Raw genomic sequence first — 23,049 nt, 5'->3', positions numbered from 1 at the left:
TTCATGTTGAGATCCTGTGATGTGCAGGTATGGAAGCAAATAATTTTTCTAAATTCCACATAGCTTATCATTGTAATATTGAAATAGTAAACAATTTCAGTTGCTAAGCATTCCCAAACTTTGCTAGGTTAAAACAAAACATTTCAAAGTATTTCATCAGGATTTCATGTCGTATGAACAGTGTAATACATAATTGTGAAGTGGAACAGAAATTACAAACATTGCTAATAAAAGCTGTAACAGAGTGGCATGTATTAGTGTTCTTTGCCCTCATGTTGATACTTTGTATTTTTCCCTGTTCTCAAAACAGCTGTCAGATTGGATCAGGATCATCTGTGATCATACATTTACAAGTCTTGCCTCCAATTCATAATTGCCTTGCCATCTGCACTTTGACTGAGCCATTCTGTCACAAGGTTGCTTTGATCTAGCTCTTTCCATTGTGGCTCAGGCTGTGTGTTTCAGGTCGTTGTCCTGCTGGAAGGTGTCTCTCGGCCTTTTGTAGCCTCCAACAGGTTTTCTTCCAGGACTGCTCATTATTTAGCTTCCTCCATCATCCCATTATTTATGACCAGGCATAGACGGGCATCCTCACAGTAGGAACAATGTATTCTTGTGTGTCCCTTACATGGTTACATGCAGTAATGCAGTTTTTTCACACCTTTACTCCTGCCCTGGTGTTTTCCTTGATCTTTATGTTTTTGTATTTTCACAAATGTTCACACAGAAACCTTTTAGAGCATCTCATAATAACATAATTAATATTAATACTAAGATTAGATTGCATGCAAGGACTTTTTTTTAATACAGTGGTTTCTGAGGGCAACAGTTTTTTCATAGTTTTTTTAGGGGATATGAAGAGTTAAGTAAAGTTCATTGACACTGTCACATCAAATGTCTGCTGTGGATTTTATTTGTTTGACCTGGCAGTTGGTGGTTGAATAATTTACTTCATTCATTGAGAGCAACAGACTGAGAAAAGCCTGTCGGGAGTAAAGCTTAACCCTAAAAGGAAGAGATTGCAGCTAATGGTCATAAACATCTCCTTCCAGAAATCTTTCCAAGTTTCTCTATTAAGAGTAAGTCGAATAATTCAGAGTGTTTACTAAGTGAAACTCTCCCAATAACCAGTAATCAACCAATGAAGACTAATTTAGAACCCTCTATGGCCGGTGGCTACCATAGCTTTGTGCCACTGTGCTCTCTCCTAGGCAAACAAGGCTTTTTCTTGGCAGTAAAACGTAGTCCATTAGTGTTATTATGGTAATTATGTTTCTGTCTGCATTGTAATGAGGCTGCTATACATGGATGGTGCGCAGACATTGTCCTCCCCCTGGCCAGAAAAAAGAGGGCCTTAGGATGAGCAGGCAGTCATCTTGTTTGTCATCAGCAGATGCGACTTTAGTGTCATGAACACATTCTTCCTGCCACTGGTAATCCAGGCATAGTCCAGGCCCAAATATTGTAGCTCACTGGCAAATCTCTCTGCCGCAGACTGATTAATGTGATTATGTTAGCAGCTGTTGCCAAATCGATTTCTTAGTATGCTATCCTTTTTAATATTATATACGATTTGTGCCTTTTGTTAAACTTGATATATCAACAACATCCAAAATAGATATGTCTGGGGAAATGCAGAGAAGCAAATATAATGACTTAAATTTGTTTGGTGGAGTTTGATTTATGATGCTGTTCAGTTTGTTTATTCCTTTTGAATATTGTTAGTAAAACAATTATTTACGGAGATGTATAGGACGCTAACATACTCTTTGACAAAGTCTTAATCTAGTAGCATTTCAAATTTGTTATAAATTTTATGACTGTTTTTGTTTGAATTTTTTTCAATCTGAGTTTAGGGATGTTTAGTGCATATTTCTTTGCTGCATCAGAATATATGGTGTGTTATGCAAGTATTGAATTGTGGGTTTGGGAGAACTCTTAAGCTGTTATAGCACTGCTTGATCAAATATGTTGCTGTCTACCCTATCAAATGCATACGGCATTTAATAGACTTTTCCTTTGTAGAATTCCTTTCATAGTGTACCCATCTCCAGAAACATTTTCCCAAAAGGGAATTTATGGAAATGAGCAGCTCTGATATGGACTTCATATAAATGAGATGGTGATTTATCTGATATTAGAGATGTATTTAATTTATTGTGGATATGCTTTGAAAGCATTTGACTATTTAAATACATCTGAAAAACTCTCAGGTTGACTGCATGAATGTTTCTATCTGAGCGTTTTGGTGTCGCTGGGTGACTTACAAAACTTCCCAACTCCTACATTAAATGGTAGATATGAAGACTTTCAGACATTTTCAAAGGGGTACAAAATGGTAGAATAATGCTAATAGAATATAGTTATTTCCCCAAATACTCATAAACTCAATAAATCAGTATTTACTGTCACTACAGTAATTTAATCTAATTTGTATAAATTAAGGCCAGTATTTCTTTGAATTTCAAGACTTTTTAAAGAATTTTAACACATTTTTTCATTGTGTAAATTACAGGTGATACAGATCAACTTTGAAGAGTTTGACTTAGAAATTGGTTATGATTCATTAACCATCGGCGATGGAGGAGAAGTTGGAGATTCTAAAACTATAATTCAAATGTAAGTAAGAAATATTTTTGTCTTTATTAGGCCAATCATTGTGTTTTTAAATTGGTGGAAAAATGTCAGCCAAATTATTGAGACATTTTCTGCTTTTGCAGCCACCAACAAGCTAAAGACACAGTTCTGGCTGGACAATATTACCACTGGATATTTGACAAATATAGTTATCATAAATGATAGAGTACATGTAAACTAGTTGGGATCCTGGCACAGACTCGACTGTTAAGTTCAGACTCTGGATTTCACAGAGTTGAGGTTGGGCTATTCTGTATTATTACTCTGCTTCATCCGTTCCTAAACCAGTTCTGATGTGTTTGGGATCCTTGTGCTGTTACAAGACCCTGCTGTGTCCAAATTTTAACTGTCAGGCTTTCCATTTGAGGCAAAGCTGAATAATTCATCTTTACCCGGTAGGTTGTCTTGTGCTTTATTCCACATATTTTCAGCAGTGCACTAGTATCTTGGGCAGTGAAACAGATCCTTCCTCAACACAGTTGATTCAGTGTTTCTATGTTTGAAAATCTCACATTAACCCCCCCAAAATGCATATCTTGTCACTATGGACATATACGTAGCTCAAGCCATATTTTGCCCAGCCACAAAACCTTTCTCCAAAGGGCATTTAGGAAACTGGCAGTTGAGTTGAAAGTGCTGATTTTGGAGCAGGGCCTGTTTTTTGGCCATTACTGTTGTCAATGATGCTATTGTTCCAGTAGTTACCAGTTCACGCTGGGCCTGAAATTTGATGGTTCTCAGATTGTTCTTCAGCATCAGAAACAAAACTACTATATTTCTGATAGTGTTTGACGGTTGAAACTTGGAATAACATGGTCCATTTGGACAAAGATTCAATACAAATTTTCAAACTTCATTTCAAATGGATGGATCAGACTAACATAAACCTTCTGAAATGGTCCTGATGCTTGTCATATACTGGCCATTCCCTAATACCAGTTTATGACATGTGGTCAAATATCTTGCTATAATTATGTTTGAAGCTTGGAGTAGATTGCAAACGCAGATTGCAAAGGCATATGACTGAGGTTTAAATTGTAAGTGAATATTTGACCATATGTAGTTGGTGACACTGTATGTACATATCCTAGTCTACATGTGAAGTTTTGACTGTATGTGATTTTGAAAAGAATCATGCTTGTTCAGCTGAAGCAAAATTAAAAATGATTCCAACCTGGAAAAAGAACGATTCAAATTAATAATTTTAAAGCTCCAAATTAATACGACATTATGCCCATGATTGGTGTGTGTAAAGGGTTTGTAGATGTAATACGGCATGTGAGTGGTATTGTGCAAAGACGTGTAGTTAGAAAAGTGTTGTTTGATCCCATAGTTCTTGTGTCTTATCTGCAGGCTGAGTGGGAGCTTTGTCCCTGACCTGATAGTAAGTATGTCCCATCAGATGTGGCTCCATCTCCAATCTGATGAGAGTGTGGGCTCAATAGGTTTCAAGATCAACTACAAAGGTACACAAAGTTTAATGGTGATATTATTCTATACATATATATATATATATATATCTTTGTGTCTGTCATTATCTACCTCCATGTTACTGTCTGGTCTGTCTGATTTCAAAAGCTATTTCTCAACTTAAACTGACTCTGTTCTGAGAACATAGAGAATAGCAAGAAAATGTTTTTAAAGCTCTTAAACTGACTGAATCTTCTACGTTCACCCTCCATCCATCCATCCTGTTATCTTCCCCTTGCCTACAGAGATTGACAAGGATAGTTGTGGTGATCCCGGTACACCTCTATATGGCTACAAAGAGGGCAATGGATTTTTAAATGGGGATGTTCTTCGCTTCAAGTGCCAGTTTGGATTTGAGCTCATTGGGGAGAGGATGATTACTTGCCAAAACAACAATCAGTGGTCGGCTAATATCCCCATCTGCATATGTAAGTCTGGACTAATCTTTTTTTCTTATAACGGCAAATAAAGCAGTTACTAGTATACTATGAACATTCACAATAACTAAGCTATTTGGGGATTAATTACACTAATGCTAACTGAAAATGTAGCACACAGTTGGTAATGAGCCAAAATGTATAATCGTGAACTAATAACATATGGTTTGGGGTTTGCCCTGAAAGAAGAAAATGAAATGTTTTTCTGCACTCATGTAGAGTAAAAGGCAACATGTAATATATAGTACTTCAACATTTGTCATGACAGAATCCCTGTCTTTGGTTTAGATAGATAGAACAATATCCATTACACAAAATCCCTGTTTTGCAATCTTGTATTCTCATGCAATTTTACTGCAACATGGCCACTCTCCATGCAGTTTCAGGTTTCTCCAGCTACTCGGTACCCATGAGAGCTGTGCTGTCTCCTGATTTCTGGGCTACTTACACAATTGTGACATTGTTCTGCTGGAATCGCTGTGCACAATTCTGTTATGGCACAATGCACCCTTTAGAGAGCAATGTGGCCTGTGAGAGATGCTTTAATACAAATAACTGTAGTTGCATCAGTGAAGTTTTATAAATCCTCGCTGTTGTCTTTTCCATGTTCTATCATATAGTCCCCTGTTTCTCCAACTTCACCGCGCCCATGGGGACAGTACTGTCCCCAGATTACCCAGAGGGCTACGGGAACAACCTTAACTGTGTGTGGCTGATTATCTCTGAACCTGGCTCGAGGATTCACTTGGCCTTCAATGACTTTGACCTGGAACCTCCCTACGACTTCCTCACAATCAAAGATGGGGATCAGTCAGAAGCAACGATGCTGGGACGTTTTTCAGGGGCTGAAGTTCCTTCACACCTTACATCCAACAGCAACATTTTGCAGCTGGAGTTTCAGGCTGATCATTCGATGTCAGGAAGAGGCTTCAACATCACCTACAGCAGTGAGTAATATGTTTTTTTTATCTTGCATCTTATATACTATTATACCTAAAATCTTTTTAAAAAGAAATGCCTTATTCAGTACTTTAAAAGAATGTGAAAACATGCTTGACTAAATGGCAAAACAAAACAAAACAAAACAAAAAAAAACTATATTGTTCCTGATGCCAACAAAAGAAATGATGTAAATCAATATTTTGAAAATGGAGAAAATTTTCATTATCAAAATATTTCTTATATTTTGCCGTTGCCTCTTTTTATTTATTTAAATAACAGAAAATGTTAATAGGTATATACTCATATAAAACTGTATAGATATTAGTTGTTAAATTTAAGTGCCACTTTCTGTACCTATCAATTTGGGATTGTGGTGATGTGACGACTGTTCCAGCAATCAGTGAGATGAGACCCAGGTTAAACCCTGAAGAGGTCACAGAGGTCATTGGTCTGTCATGAGGCCACTATAGAGAAAATCAACCTAACATATGCATTCATTTAAGAGTAATGTAGAGTTACCAATGAACTTCATGTATCTGGCCTATGGAATGAAGCCAGAATACCTGGAGAAATTTTGTGGACTCACCTTAATAATATGCAAATGTTCACACAGAAATGCCTCAACCATGAAACAAAGATGCGTATCACTAAATCTTCTGCACAACCTTATAAAATATGAAAACATCTTTAACCTGCAGCTCAAATTAAATGGACTTGTTAATCAAATCATTAAAGTAAATCTTTATTCTCAATGCCGTGCTACATCTCACTTAAATCCACTCACTGTGTTTTCAAACATATGGACATTAACAAAGAATGGCTCCTTGGGGATACTTTGCCAGTCCGTAACTGCATTTGCATTTGGCTAAATTTGGTCATGCAGTAAATCTTTACACACTTAATAATAATGTGCCTAAGTTTGACTTTTCTCACGTTAACAAAAAAAGAAAACTGCGAGATAGTTCCCTGGTGATCCATAAATGTACATCAGAAAGCCAGAAAGTCAGACTTATCCTTAAGACTTGTTTTTTTTATTTTATTTCATTTATTCAAAGGGTTTTCCAAGAACAGATCTTGCCTTTGTAAATGTTTTTTTTTTTGTCTTCTTTGGCAAAGTCTCATCTAGCCTTTCTTTGGGCTTGAGACTCATGAATGGTTGGCACCTTGTGGTGAGTCCACTCGATCTGCTCTTCTCAAGTCCTTCCTTGATAGGAGACGTGGATAATGACTACCTCCTGGGGGGTATTGTTCTCTTGGCTGGTTGTTGTAAGGGCTTTATTTTTTCACAGAGATGGATGCTGGTGCCTTTGATGGACACCCAGGACCTGTGTACGTGGCCGACCTCAATACTGCCTTCTCTTTTTCTCAGAATGTACCGAACAAAACAGCCTTGGTCATAGCTCTAGCTTTGAATAGTAATTGAGAGGCTGTAATTGCCCAATCAAAAATAAAAACAAGCTAATAAACCCCCCCACCTATTTGAAAAGTGGAACAGTTATGTTTATTGAATGGATTTAAATCCGAATTAAGTAATTTTCAAGATAAAGACAGCGAAGAAAAATGGAGCATGGAAAGATATTTCTATTTCAAGACTTTGTTGTATCAATCCACTGAAGGGGAAAGTTTGAAAGTGAGTCTGGAAATGTATGGATTTTGTTTTTACATGAGAAAATATGCAGGGACACTTAAACACATTCATTATTTAACCAGAATATGAGAATGTTAAACCCATTTTTTTATTTATTGCTTCATTAATTAATTCAGTTAATTACCTTATATGGCTGAAATTAATTTATCCTCAAACCAGGGGGTGCAAAAATAATTAGACAATACAAGTAAATATGAATCCATTATTAGATTACATCTGATTATTAGCACATACACTAATATTGTTCTGGTACAAAAATGCATATTTTTGTTTTGCAAACAATCTCACTCCAGCAAAAATGAAATTTAATAGTCCAATAACAATTACAAAAGAAAACTGCCATCCCATTTTGTTTTCTTTGCTTTTATGCTATGAGACAACTTTGTTGTCTCTTTTATATTTCATTGGGTGATGCCAACCCGCTAGTCTTGGTATGGAAGACTTTCTAATAATCCTATTTACTGCAAGGGATTACTACTATTACTACTTTTTTTAAAAAACCTACAGCTAAAATTATTCTTTCTCTTTAGCTTGGTTCCTCATTGTTGTAACCTTGCTCATGCCTTTGACGTTACATCTTGTTTCTGTCTTCTTCTTACAAGCTTTTGGGCATAATGAGTGCCCTGACCCTGGCATACCGCTAAATGGAAGGCGCTTTGGGGACGATTTCCAGCTGGGTAACTCCATCTCTGTGGTTTGTGAGGAAGGTTTCATCAAAACACAGGGAGCTGACACCATCACATGCCAACTGGAGGACGGGAACGTAATGTGGAGCGGACCAATTCCCAAATGTGAAGGTACCGGAACAGACGAGTTAATGATTATGTGGATTTTGGAAAGATACATCAGCAGTTTAGTCAGAAAGGAGAACAGGAAAAAAAGGGAACATCTGAGTGGGATTTCTTTACCACACTCAGGAAACATATTTCTAGTAATTTGTTAGGTTATAGTAGTTTGGTGTTCAATGCTATATGTTTCTTTCATCTTTTATGTTGGTTCAAAAATCCTTCATTATCTCATAATATGTCCATGTTTCTCCTCCCCTCTCAATCTTTTCCATCATAAAAACCCATTTTTTCTCTGTTCCTCCAGCTCCTTGTGGGGGTCACTACTCAGGGCCATCTGGTGTCATTCTGTCTCCGGGGTGGCCGGGCTACTACAAAGACTCTCTGAGTTGTGAGTGGGTCATTGAGGCCGAGGCAGGACGCTCTATCAAGATTAGCTTTGACAGGTCTGTATGAAACTACTGAAACAACTCGGGCGTGGAAACAAACAGACACACACTTACACAAAGACATATAGAAATTGATCACAGGCAATGTACTAGTATATGAAAACACATACACTTCAAGTAAATACATTTGCACATACAGCTTTTGACAAATACTCCTCAAGTACAGTATATGGCTTAACCTTCACTCTGGAAATCTGTGATAGAATTCAGAAAACAGATGTGGACGAGACGTTAAAAGCCTCAAGTATTATTTTTTGTCTTTCTTGTAATAACGGCAGATGTAGCACCTTATTGTTCCTCTACATTTTTTCATGTCAAAACCTCAAGCTTCACATAAAGAATGGCATAATTCTTAAATGGAAAATGATGCATTGTTTTCAAAATATTTACACAAAAGGAAACTCTGAAAGTGCAGCATATGTTTGTATACAGCTGATTCATTTCTAAGGTCACCTTTTGCCACAATTATAAATCCAACTCTTTCAGGGTATGTCTGTTGCAGTCATTGCTTGTTCTTCTTTACAAATAGTTTTGTCAATGTCAAATAAATTAGAAAGTGTGTCTTTAAGCGTCTACATTCACATTTTGCAACAGAGTTTCAATTTAATTTAGATTTGGATTTTAATTTGGCCATTCTAATGATAAATATAATTTCATCTAAAATATTTCATTTATGCTTGTGCTTCTGTGAGCATGAGCAAAAAGCTCATCCTGCTTATATTTTATATTTTTTATTACTCAGACTTCTTTGCTTCTAGGACAGAAAGTTCATTTGATGGATTGAAGAATTCTTAACATCTGTTTTTCATCACTTATGTAGTGCAACGTTTTCCTGAGGACTTTATGGAAGAGCTGTATTTATACTGAAATAGACAGATGTAAATATATGTAATTGACTATTTAGGTGACATTTAAAGGCAATTTGTAGGGTTTAAAACACAAATGAATGGATATTTCAGATTTTATTAGTGAAATGATTTGAAACCCTTGAAGGCTTTTTGGTCCACTTCACAAACAGGTTCTACTTTCTGTTAAGGTTTTGGTTGTAATGTGACAAAATGTGAAAAGTTTTAATTGTTTGAAATAATTTTGCAAGGCATTGTAATTCCATAAGGATATATTGTTACAAATAAAATTTAAATCCCAAAACTTATTAGACCTTATAACTTACTATGTAGATTGGACACAATTAGACACTTAAAAAAATTGTTTAGCATTGTTTGTGAAATCAATCAGCCTTTCCCTCTTTGCCAAAAGTGATTTTGGCAAAAGCAAATCTCCACATCTTTCTTGCCAGAAGATGATAAAATAAAGAAAATCACTTTTGACAAAAAATGACTTAGACCAATATTTAAGGAAAGTGACAATATAATGTAATTTGTGAGGATGTGCAGGCAATGCAACATATTCTTGTAATAAAATGTTGCAGCTCTAATTTCATTGTGAACTTATTTGTACTGTTTTTTCCCAACAATATTGATTCGTTTTTGCTGAAACCCTGCACTAATGGCAGCTGTTTGATGTGGGGGCCGAAGAGTGGCTACAGATTCATATCATGTCATATTTTCAAGATGCCCATTGATCTTAGGCTGTTGCAATAATCCGCATGATTGCTTGCCAGTTATGTCTCATCTTTCATTACAGAATTAGTCTGTTTTTTGTAGCAAATTGTAGGTATTGTTCTGAATACAAACATTCCTTCTCTTGCTCCTACAAATCTTTGTTATCCTTCTACCCCCAAGGTTTCAAACTGAGCTGAGTTATGATTTTCTGGAAGTGCACGACGGTTCAAACCTGCTTTCTCCTTTGGTTGGCTCGTTTAATGGAACCCAGGTCCCTCAGTTCCTGTTTAGCAGCAGTAACTTCCTATATCTGCTTTTTACAACTGATAACAGTCGATCAAACAGTGGCTTCAAGATCTTCTATGAAGGTGAGAATATAGTGCTGCTTTATGTGGTTTACCTAGAAATTGGGAACGTATTATGTAATTAATAATGCTTTGGTACAAAAAGGCTAACATGACGCATGTAGGAGGGCACCAGGTGGGAGGGGTTAAGTGGTTGACATGCTTGGTCAGGCTTAGAACACATTAAAACTCCTTGCAGTTCTTCATTAAATAACTTAATTTTTTTAATGTAAGTTCCTATTAAACATTATCACAAAAATAATATGCTGCAAAGGTTAACTTACTAGACTGCATACCTGAAGATTTGTTAAGTGTGCATTTCTTTAAAATTCATACATTTTTTAAAGTATTATGCATTATTGAAACTTAAGTAAGATGAAGTTAGTCAAGTGTGCCCTGAGTAAATAAAAAAAAATGGAGGGATAAAACTAATCTTTATTACATTGCTCAATATCTTCCTGAAAAAGATGTTGAGTTCTTCTTGGAGTGCAAATCTAATTGCCGTATTGTTTACATCATTTGCCCTGTTTTCGTCAAATACCCTGAAAGGATTCATTAAGGCTGCTTGTGCAGAGCTTTTACTTTTTTTTTTACTATGGTAAAGCTGCTTCTTGAGTTAACAATTTGCTCTTCTACCTGTTTTCACGTGAAGATGACAAATGCAACTTGCCGTGTGGTACACTTTATACTGCCAGTCTTGCTAAAGCTGTCATTGCTATAAGAAGTAGGGTTAATTAGGGGAGCAGTATGTTTGTCATGTTTTCGAGTTACTTTGTTTCTCTGTGTGTTTTTCTGCTGAAAGTGAAACACTTGTGGTGTTTCCTTGCTTGGTATATCAGTGAATCAACTAAATCATGCAAGTTTCTGTTTGCAATTGAATAAAGGAGCCAACATAACTTGTTGACTCTGAGCCATCACATAGGAGCTCTGTGGTGGTAAATAAAAATTATCCTGCAAGCCTCGGAGCAATCTAGGGAAGAGCACTGTGGTGCAAAATGTAAAAGTAGGAATAAGTTTCAACAATATTAAGGTTCTTCTTTAAAGAAAAAAATCGACTATGCCTGCAGCTTAGACTCCAAATGACAAATATCCATCTGTCAAAATGTATTCTTGCACTTTGCTGCTTGTCATGAGGAACACTTGTTTGTATGTAAAACAATTCACATTGCTGCTGCATCAACAAATCTGCCAGATCAGGAAGACATTCACTCTCGAAGGTGTACAATTTTAGGGAAATTTGTATGCTAAGCTTTCTTTCTTCCCAGGTCATTATGCTTACACTGTTAGCCTTTGAAAAATCATACAGTAAAAGATTCAGGACATAGTGTGATTTATTTTCTCAACAGTTTGCACTAGCACCATTATTTGTGTCATTCTGATTTGATTCATAAGACAAAGTTTGCTATTATGTCTGTATTATTGACTGAAAGCAGGCCACAAGTGCCCTTGTCTTATTATGTTTCACTCTCAAGTGCATTTCTCTTTTGTTGATGAGGCCATGAAAAGCAATAACAGTAAGATCATATTAGTTTCTTCTATTGCTATTTAGGATATATCTAATTGCTGGAATACCAAGGGAAACCTTGCCGACTTCATTTGTAAAAAAATAAGTTTGAATTATGCAGTAAATAAACTGAAGCAGTGTAACACTGCATTGATTCCCTTTATGTGTAGGAAACCGAAATTAGTTCAGTTACAGAGCAACCAAAAAAAAGTTTGATTAAAGTAATTGCAGACATTTTGTGCACAAAACAGCGTTGCTTATATTTGTGGGAATTTTTTAAAGGTAATTTCTGCAACTTGGAGGCTAAAACCATTGTGGCCATTGTGGTGTTTAAGTGTGCTTTACTTGTCAAAAGGACATTATTCCTTAGTCTAATGACTCATTCAGATGTAGCTCAGCATGTACAGTAAGTCATAATGCCACAATGTTTTTAACAGTTTGTCATTCAACTGTTCCAAACAAGGAGCTGTTTAGATTTCTTTCAAATTGTACTCCCACTAAGTAATTTTTATTTATATAGCAACTTTCATGGATAAAAACCACAAAGTGGTTTACAGATGAAACAAATTAAAACAAAGATACAGATAAAACACAATGAGAGGATAATACAAGCTATACATTTTCACATACTAATTGAAGCCTGTACACTTTGTGTCTTTTTGGATTTCTCCCATCTATCTGAGTTTTGGACAAGCTGATCATGAGGTGAATTTGCTTGGATGTAGACTCTTCAAATAAATTACAAATCTCGTTCATGTTTATTTCTTGTAAACACTATTTCTCATAACAGATTTTTACAGGTTTTTAGTCTTAAAAGTTGCTTCTTGAAGACATTGCTGATGTCAGTCCTCTGGGCATCATAACACAAACCTGTTTTCTCCAGGCCTGCGAATTGTTAAAGTTCCTGGTTTCATAGATTTGGTCACACTCTTTGATTGGCAGTTAATCAAGTATGTTTATTAGCAATACCTTGCTGCTAGTTATTGCTTAAATCCCATGGTATCAGCATTCTGTTCTATGTTCTTCAAAAGCACCTTCACTAATGACTTTGTGGAATCTTCTGTGGGTTTTTTTTTGTACATTTGAGCTTGGATTTAATTATTTTAAGAACCTAGAAAAAACCTCATTACTTTTATTTCTTTATGTTTTATAAAACCTTGAATTGAAACAGAAATTGCTTTGTTTTCCTAATAATGCTCTCAATGCAGACTTTGCAAATGCTTTCTTTAGAAAGATAGACTGATGGAGGTAGCTTTTTTCTGTGTATCTGTGCTAAAAATAAAAGTTCTGAAAAGGCTTTCTTAGAATAATCTCCCTGCCAATGACCTGACAACTGCTTACACATCTGTTGCCAGTCATTTGCCTAAAATCTGCATATTTTTAGTGCATCAAAAGCAACCCTACCTGGAAGAAAGCCAAATGGAAGTCGTGAAAATCACAGGAAAAATGGGGCCATCTTTTCCCTTCTAATGGAGGTGAAATTTCCACCAGGGCACTCTGGAGGCAAAACAGCCATGAAAGTACTTTTTATGAAAGCCAAGTGTAGAGGTCCAACATTTTCAGTGAACAGAAGAGAGTATATTTGTACAGCTTCTTGAAGGTCATAGCCTCAATTCTGCCTCCCCGAGAAACAAGTGGCCAGTAATGCTGAATACAACCTAACATGCACCTTTGACCCTTTCTCGGTAGGCTAGTTGATGGTTTATCATCAGTAACAAAAAACAACAGAAAAGGTGCAAACACCCCTGCTAAGTTTTCAGGTTTTATTATTTAATATTCATACCATAGGATACCATATATATATATATATATATATATATATATATATATACAGGGGTTGGACAATGAAACTGAAACACCTCTCATTTTAGTGTGGGAGGTTTCATGGCTAAATTGGACCAGCCTGGTGGCCAATCTTCATTAATTGCACATTGAACCAATAAGAGCAGAGTGTGAAGGTCCAATTAGCAGGGTAAGAGCCCAGTTTTGCTCAAAATATTGCAATGCACACAACATTATGGGTGACATACCATAGTTCAAAAGAGGACAAATTGTTGGTGCACGTCTTGCTGGCGCATCTGTGACCAAGACAGCAAGTCTTTGTGATGCATCAAGAGCCACGGTATCCAGGGTAATGTCAGCATACCACCAAGAAGGACGAACCACATCCAACAGGATTAACTGTGGACGCAAGAGGAAGCTGTCTGAAAGGGATGTTCGGGTGCTAACCCGGATTGTATCCAAAAAACATAAAACCACGGCTGCCCAAATCACGGCAGAATTAAATGTGCACCTCAACTCTCCTGTTTCCACCAAAACTGTCCGTCGGGAGCTCTACAGGGTCAATATACACGGCCGGGCTGCTATAGCCAAACCTTTGGTCACTCGTGCCAATGCCAAACGTCGGTTTCAATGGTGCAAGGAGCGCAAATCTTGGGCTGTGGACAATGTGAAACATGTATTGTTCTCTGATGAGTCCACCTTTACTGTTTTCCCCACATCCGGGAGAGTTACGGTGTGGAGACTGTTGCATTCCCAGAGTGAAGCATGGGGTGGATCAGTGATGGTTTGTGCTGCCATATCATGGGATTCCCTTGGCCCCATACTTGTGCTAGATGGGCGCGTCACTGCCAAGGACTACCGAACCATTCTGGTTCAAACATTGTATCCTGAAGGAGGTGCCGTGTATCAGGATGACAATGCACCAATACACACAGCAAGACTGGTGAAAGATTGGTTAGATGAACATGAAAGTGAAGTTGAACATCTCCCATGGCCTGCACAGTCACCGGATCTAAATATTATTGAGCCACTTTGGGGTGTTTTGGAGGAGCGAGTCAGGAAACATTTTCCTCCACCAGCATCACATCGTGACCTGGCCACTATCCTGCAAGAAGAATGGCTTAAAATCCCTCTGACCACTGTGCAGGACTTGTATATGTCATTCCCAAGACGAATTGACGCTGTATTGGCCGCAAAAGGAGGCCCTACAACATACTAATAAGTTATTGTGGTCTAAAACCAGGTGTTTCAGTTTCATTGTCTAACCCCTGTATATATATACAGTATATATATATAACAGTAATATATATAACAGTGTATATATATGTATATATATCAGAGGTGTGACCAAGTCACTGTGTTGCAAGTCTCAAGTAAGTCTCAAGTCTCTGTCCTCAAGTCCGAGTCAAGTCTCAAGTCAAGACAGGCAAAAGTCGAGTCAAGTCTCAAGTCAGGAACCTTTAATTTCAAGTCATTTCGAGTCGTTTTTATTTATTTATTTTTTATAATTTGCAATTATACATAAAATTCAAATATTAGACCATTTGTTCTTTTTAAAATATGTATTTGAGGTTCATTTGTGATCCTCTTATTCATCTGGTATTCTTCAAATCTGTCAGAAGTAAACAGATGTCAGAAAATAAATTACAGCCTTTCATGAATTACATTTGACTTCAGTTTACTCCTTCTATTCATAAATAAACATCAACACTACAACAACCATAGTTTTCAAAAAATGAAATAAGTATAAATGAAGTTATCACAAGTAAATTCAGGAAGGTCTGGTGCATTTATTTTTCTGCTTTTATTTCTAAGTATGTTAGTTTCAGTCCTCCGTAAATATGGGACAGATATTCTAAACACAAAATTTATTTGGGACAGTCACTGTATTTGGTCTTTTTTTTCCCCAGCAAAGCTATACTACTTGGAAATGGGTTCTGTGCGACATGTGACAGTCACGCCGGTCAGTGCATTAAGTCAAAAACAGTTGACTTAATGCACTGACTGCAGTAAACAATATATTGTCAATATAATTTTCCAACGTAGATGTCTTCAAATACACCAACCATCCTTAGATGATACTAGACCCGGCTCATCATCATGATGGGACAGAGAGACTCTGTTCCCTGTGTTCAGGTCCAGAATCTGCTTTCTGTTCCGGAGCCCCGCTCACTATCCACCGGCTTCCTGAGCTAACACGGTGCACATTATTTGTGGAGGCATTTGAAGGACCGGATTTATGGTAAATCATCACCAATTTAACCCGGAGTACACATGCTAACACGAAGTTAGCTAAAGTCAACTATCTTACAGCAAAAGAAAAGTGCCACCTACCGATCTTTGTGAAGCTTCAAATGCCGGACAAAGTTGGACGTCGTGGCATCTCCATCCGATATTCTCTTCTTGCATGTTTTGCAAGTTGCAGTTCGTTTTTTAGTCGAAAGTTCATAACCTACGTAGCCAAAAGAAATTACTCGCGGAAGCATATTCGAGCGGTTATTTCGTATTTCGTTCCCTGAGCTCTGTAGCTTTGCTGCGTTTTTTTAAACGTCCAAATCCTGTTAATTTGATTGGTTGTGCTGCAGCTACGTACACACACATACATAAGGAGAGAGGAAAACCATAGTGACGGTCTGCGCATATTGATACGGAATGAGTGACATTAATTAATGACGCCACTTTATAAATAATGTGTTTTAAATTTTAAGACTTTGAGTAAAAAATATCAAGTCTTTTCAAGTAAACAGCTTCAAGTCGAGTCAAGTCCCAAGTCAATGGCATGAAAGTCAAAGTCAAGTCCGAGTCTTTGAGCATTTTTTTCAAGTCAAGTCTCAAGTCGTCATTTTAACGACTCGAGTCTGACTCGAGTCCAAGTCATGTGACTCGAGTCCCCACCTCTGATATATATATATATATATATATATATATATATATATATATATATGGATGCCAATGTCTGCAAAGATGATTAGACTAAATGCAAGTAGTAATTTTTCAAATGATAATTGGGGGCACAAAGGCATTTCAACCAAATGTGACAAAGTAATTGCCTTCAAACCGAACAACTGGTCACTCTACCCTTGGCAGCAATAACGGCAGTCATAAATGTGTGATAACTAGCAATGAGCCCTTTGGCCAAATCTTCTTTCCAAAATTGTTTTAGTCAGCTAGATTAGTGGTTTTTCAACCATGACCAATCTATTTAAGCTTATGGCACAACCCTGTAATCAGAGTTAAATCAGAACTAAAGATCACTTCAAAACATTGCCTGTTAAAACCAAAAGCAAGAAAATTACATTTAATCAAGGTCTTGAAAAAACAAATAGCTCAGTACTACCACAACACCTCCACCATACTTATATTAGATGTAGTAGAAAGCATAAAGTTATTTTAATAAAAATCCAGTTTCATGTTTGAAGTTCAGAGTATTTTCCCAAACGTTTTGAGAATAATAATTTTTTTTTTTTGGAAACATGAAACATACGTTGTTTTCTCTTTTTTTGCTTTGTCAGCAGTGGTTTACCTTTGAAAAGCTTCCATACATGCAATTTTTGTTACAATCTCTATTATTTCACATTGGGCCGTGTTTTTAGTTTATAGCATTAATAGATTAAATTATTTTTTAAAACTCATTTTATGTATTTAAACAGCACTATTTTTAAGAAGGTCAAATACTTTTCACATCACTGTCAGTATGAAAAGTAGCCTTTTCACAGAGTCATTCTTACTTGAGTACTTGCACATAGAAAAGGCTCATAATAACAGGAAGCTCTTTCACAGAGAACCACAAAAAAATTCAGGAAATGTTGACTTTTTTTGCACTTTCTAAAAATAACCTCTCTTAAAATATAAAACCAAAATAATAAACCGTGTCATACTTAATAAGGAATGTTTGTGTTTATGTTCTTCTAGTGGTTACAGTGGACACTTTCTCCTGCATGGATCCTGGCATCCCAGTGAACGGTTTGCGGTTAAGCCATGACTTGTCGATTGGCTCGACCGTGTCCTTCCAGTGTGACCCTGGATACAGACTGAGCCATGAAGAACCACTTGTTTGTGAGAAGAATCACTTCTGGAGCCACCCACTGCCTACCTGCGATGGTATGTTGAAATGAACCGTTCATGTGCATTTCAGCACATGGATCAGTCTCATTACTGAAATACAAAAAATGCAGCTTCAATTTGTCCTTTTGCAACACATCTATTAAATAGGCTAACAACATAATTAAGAAATGATTTGTAAAAAGAAAAATCAATAACATTAAAATACAAATAGTAATTTTTGCATGCATTGTTAATCTTAGTTGCGAGTCCTTGTGTGAAGTGTTTTGAGTAGCCTAGAGCAGCATTGACTATGCAAATGGATTCTTGTCACTGCTTTATAACATGGTGTTTTAATCAGAAAAGACCTCCGGTTTTGGAAACACTGTTTTCTGTAAGGAATCATGGAATGGATTGGGCATGTAGTGTACACGTTTACCTCCTATACAAAGTCATTGCTCTTAATAAGATTACTTTATTTTGAAAAGACATTTGACAAGCGATAAGCATCCTGTTGGCTTCCTAAGCAGACAGCCAGACCAATAAAGCAGCTAATATCTGCACAACTACTATGTTTACTTGAACGCTATTACTGAATTTTGCAGATGTGATTCCAGTAGTTTTGCTCAACAATGTATGAAAAATCAAACTTAAAGTAAATAAACACTATGTAACAAAAATAACATTGTAACAATGATATTTTTGCAACAGTAGTTGTTATAATTCGTCTTATTTTAAATATAGGAAATTAAATCATGGTATGTATTGTTTCTTTTTTATATAGTTATTGCAAAACACATCTGCAGCGTAATGTAGTGTATTAACTCAAGATTATCTTGCCATGAAGAGATGATAGAGATAAATAATGCAAGTCTCTCAAAGTGGAATTTCCCTTAAAAATACATTGGGGTATATTCTAGGTATGTCTGTGTGGTGCCAACTGGCTTGGCATGCTGCATGTGGAGTAATAATTTGCCTAGCATGCCTGTCAACTTTTAATGACTTCATGTAATGTTGGCTCATTAATAAATTAGCAGTTTTTTTGTTTGTGAGTAATGGTGCAAGTCTGGATGTGTTGTGGTCTCTTAAAAACCCGGAGGGTGGAAGGAAGGACCAGGAGGGGTTGGGTACATGCAGCTGTGGAGCCCAAGGCTTTTTACTTCTCTCCCCCCAACATCAGCTGGTGCATATTACTCTGATACTATATGCATGCATATGTTGTTTAGAAGGCATTTGTGCATTTGCCTGTGTTTTCACTCTTAAAGTAGGAAAATGCCATAGTCCAAAACACAACATGATAACTAGATACTGTAAGTAAATAATACAAAATTACAAATCTCAACAAATTCCAGAAATGCTTGATTTGACAAGCATTGTCTTTGAGCTGAAATGACTTTCTAGTTAAATCTTAGTGACAGCATGAACAAACATTTACGAGTTCAAGCCATATCCAATTACTCCACTTAACCTTCAGCCACATCTGGCATTCACCTCCCAGTGTCCACCAGCCACCGATGAGGAAAGAAATATCTCATTAACTTCCTTTGAGAGGATAAAATGCATTCTGGAAGTAAATTAAGCCAGTCACATCATTGTGGTAGCGACATTAGTTTTGACAGCATTCCTTGTCGTCACATTTTTACTGGCTCAGTCTTTAAGAGTTACAGCTGGATTATAGAAAACAACCATAATAAAACAGTTGTTCAACAGTATTTACATCTGCTTAAGAAACACTGAAAATCCCTTTAAAGAAGTGATTATGACTCAGGTTTGTTAATTACATGGGCAAAGTTAATGACTTGATGTGTTAGATGGAGAACTTGTCAATAATTGTTATGGTCAGATGAATTTAACTGTACTGTATTATGTGTATCAAATGAATTGCATTGTAATTGTACATGAATTTGACGATAACATTGAGTTGCATAGGAGGAAAATGGATGCCTTGAATTGAGTTCAGACACAACATGACTCAAGTTTTCTAAGCTTTTTAATGATGTTTTCTGATAATGTTTTTGTCAAGCCTAAGATTCCACAACAGTAGAAAACCTGGATGGATAGTTGACCTAATAAATGATTTAGTGTCCTGTGAAAAGGTAGAGCTGGTTTGCGAAGACGAAGAAAGAAAAACATTGCGTTGGCAGCTGCAGAGTAGGTGCTCATAAAAATATTAGGAGATTATATGACTTGAATACATTATTCATGCAAAATTGCTCTTTTGTCTTTAGGTGAAGGATTTATTGGTTCAATTGAACTTTCTTTCTCAGTAACACTGACTATCCATTATCGTCCTTTTTTATTCAGCATCATGTGGTGGGGATATCAGAGGGCCTGCTGGGATCATCCTGTCACCAGGCTACCCAGAGCTCTATCCTAACTCTCTCAATTGCACATGGACTGTTGAAGTCAGTCATGGGAAAGGTAGGAAATTGCAGTTTATTAATAAAATGTGGTGTTATTTAAACATAGTTGGTTTGAATTTTATACTGTTTAGAGTAGAACAATTTGTACAGTTAAAATCCATCAATCTAACTACAAACGTTACATTCAGAGGTCAGTCTGTCAAGATGTCTCTTGTTTCTAATTTTTCATTACAAATTAAGAGTTAATTTATTGGTTTGGCGCTCGCAAGAAGGCAGTGACCGTGGATTACAAGATCATAACCTTTTGTCTGAGGCCTTGTTCATAATTACTCAAAAAGCCAACTCAGCTTATTTTACAGTGCATGTGTTCTTTGTAATCCGTAACATTTCCCACTTTCCCAAATAAACATTTATACAGTACATACCTCTTTCTTCTTTCATGAGTCAAGTTGTATTATTTAACAAGACATTTTAAAAAGTTAAAACTACATTAGAGTTTCTATTTGCTTTTGCTGTTACAGTAACATAACAAAATGAACAATACACATAGACGTATTGACATTTCAATCCACAAAACTGTACTAAACAAGTTAAGTTGACTTTTGTCAACTTAATGAGTTGGGTTTGCTTAAAGAATTATTTCAAAATCAATAAGGTTGATTTCCTTTGCCTGTAAATACCACTGACTTCTCAGGGGGAAACAAAATTAGCCTTATATTCTTCATCTAGTCCATCCTGTATTTTAATCATCATAATATCCATAGAGGTGACTCCTAGTTAATTGGTCTTTTGCCTTTATGTACTGTAATGAAATGATCAATCACTTCATTTAGTTATTATTCTAAGGGTCATCTGAAACTTCTTTTATCAAGTGAGCTAAATATTGGGAAGGACATTACATAGTCATACTGGAACAGATACAACAGATGGCATGGACGTGGCAGCACTGATTGTGCTGAAAAGCAGCCAGTTGGCCATCATAGAGAGAATCAGGATGTTACTGCATCTGAACAACATTGTGTTCAGATGCAATAAATAGGAAGAATACATTTTGTCGGGTTTACATACCGACTTTCAACTAGGTTACATGAATAAAAACATTTATTCATAACTTGTTTTCTGTTCATACTATATTTGGAAATACTTCATTGCTATCAATTTCTCTTATTAATTATAATAATTTTGTCCCCCTACAATGCAAAATTATACTGTTTTGCTACATCAGTACAGTAACAACATTTGCCTTATTTATTTACCAGATGAGAGTTAGATTACCCTCGTATGTAATGATGTTGATGATGGTCTTATCAGTGTAGACATTAGCTGTAAATGATGAGTAAAAGGGAGTTGGAAGAAGATGCTACTCCAGGAAATCACTGTTCTTCTGATCACAGACTTGCAATGAATTGCATAATACATTTTAAATTGTGTTATAACTAGAATACAACACTGTTAGTTTTTTAATCCTGAACCAAGCCTGCCATTTTGAGTCATTGAATATGCAAATAAATTTTTTTCAGTGTGGTATCAAACAACAAATGTCCAGTGACTCTTAATAAATGCACATTTATTTAAGCTTTCCAAAATACAGCAAGCTTCATCATTGATCATGGAATAGACTAAATACCTTTTTTAGACAAAAACAAAAAAAAAGAAATTACTTAACCATAAAAATACAAAAAATTGGTGCATGTTTGACCCCCTTTTTATGTTTCAGATCCACAAAATATACATTTGGCATTTGTTTCATTAAAATATTGCATTTAATTTATTGCTGAGGAGGTAAAAATGCGTGTTTAACTGTTTAAGTGGGAAGAAAAAGTGTGGTGTTCAAAGAAAATGGACAAATTTGGCCCTTTTGAAAAAAGTTTAAATATCACTGGACTAGAGGTTTGAGAAAACAGAAGACCACTAACAAAACAAACAAGCAAACAAAAAAAAATACTGAGAACCCTGCTTGTCTCAGAGGAAATCCCATCAAGGCTTCAAAGGCAAACTGATGGTAAAAATTAATTATCTGGAAAAAAACTAGATCACTGATAAAACAGGGGAGGGGGTCAATTAAGCATATCTCAAGGCTGACATAGCAAGGACAAAATACTCATTTGGCAAGATGACATAGCCCAGACAAGAATCCCTAAAAGATTAACTTAAAACATAAATTTATACATACCAAAAACAACAGTAATAAGACAATGATTGAATATATTTTTTATCATAATGGCTATCAAAATCAACCAAGATATGCATACTCACCTAGAAATTTATGTACTTCATTATTTTGAAATATGTCTGCAAAGTCCTGAAATCATCACATGCATTTGATGATCTTGGCTGAATTCATTTTTCAAAACCATGGTCATGAGGACTAGTAAATGCATATCCATTTTGTAGATTATATACAGACTAAATTAAAATATCTAATCAAGATACATTTTTAATTACATGTCTAGATATATTTATGTCACCATACTAACATAGAAGTATTATATTTATGACGTCCAATTGTGGAGAGTGTGTCCAGCTCTGATGATGATTTTTTTTTTTTTTCTTTTTGTGTGTGTGTGTATTCCTGCAACCCTCCAACTCTGAACTTGATTTTCTCCTCCAAGGTGTCCAGTTCACTTTTCACTCCTTCCACCTGGAGGATCACCATGACTACCTTCTGATAACAGAAAATGGCAGCTTCGCTCAGCCTCTAGCTCGACTCACTGGCTCAGAAAGACCTGCACCGGTTAATGCTGGCCTGTATGGGAACTTCAAGGCCCAGCTACGCTTCATTTCTGACTTCTCCATATCTCTGCAGGGGTTCAACATCTCTTTCTCAGGTAAAAAGGCATACGTTCTCTCTGTTTGTTGGAGAAATGCAAGCGAGGAGTGTTGCTAGCTGTATTGAAGGGAATTTATTAAATAAGGATGGAGAATGAATTGTAGCGAGAGGGATACAAGAAAGAATGCAAAACATGAGGGGTTACTCTTGTGAGACAGGATGCCAAACCGAAGAGCAGTGACAGGCAGACCGAAAAAGGGAGAGACATGCTAACTATTTTTTCAAAGAAGAGATGAAAAGCACCAAGCCTCTCTG

At 36.3% G+C, this 23,049-nt stretch overlaps 1 protein-coding gene across 5 annotated transcripts in view; it reads left to right on the top strand.

Annotated features, from left to right (window-relative positions):
* The window catches only part of LOC116717212 (CUB and sushi domain-containing protein 3-like), a 247,843-nt gene that overhangs the window by 77,622 nt on the left and 147,172 nt on the right, over positions 1-23,049 (top strand). For all 5 annotated transcript variants that reach the window (XM_032558427.1, XM_032558431.1, XM_032558430.1 and 2 more), the window contains 10 exons: positions 2,516-2,619; positions 3,991-4,103; positions 4,353-4,535; positions 5,165-5,491; positions 7,737-7,931; positions 8,227-8,365; positions 10,111-10,298; positions 17,473-17,661; positions 19,906-20,022; positions 22,577-22,792. In XM_032558427.1, coding sequence (XP_032414318.1) covers positions 2,516-2,619; positions 3,991-4,103; positions 4,353-4,535; positions 5,165-5,491; positions 7,737-7,931; positions 8,227-8,365; positions 10,111-10,298; positions 17,473-17,661; positions 19,906-20,022; positions 22,577-22,792 — 1,771 coding nt within the window. The remainder of the gene's footprint in view (positions 1-2,515; positions 2,620-3,990; positions 4,104-4,352; positions 4,536-5,164; positions 5,492-7,736; positions 7,932-8,226; positions 8,366-10,110; positions 10,299-17,472; positions 17,662-19,905; positions 20,023-22,576; positions 22,793-23,049) is intronic.

This window comes from Xiphophorus hellerii, chromosome 3 (assembly GCF_003331165.1).
Source record: "Xiphophorus hellerii strain 12219 chromosome 3, Xiphophorus_hellerii-4.1, whole genome shotgun sequence".
NCBI classification, from domain to species: domain Eukaryota; kingdom Metazoa; phylum Chordata; class Actinopteri; order Cyprinodontiformes; family Poeciliidae; genus Xiphophorus; species Xiphophorus hellerii.
Note: the sequence above shows the minus strand (reverse complement) of the source record. Positions and strands in the feature narration are given on the sequence as shown.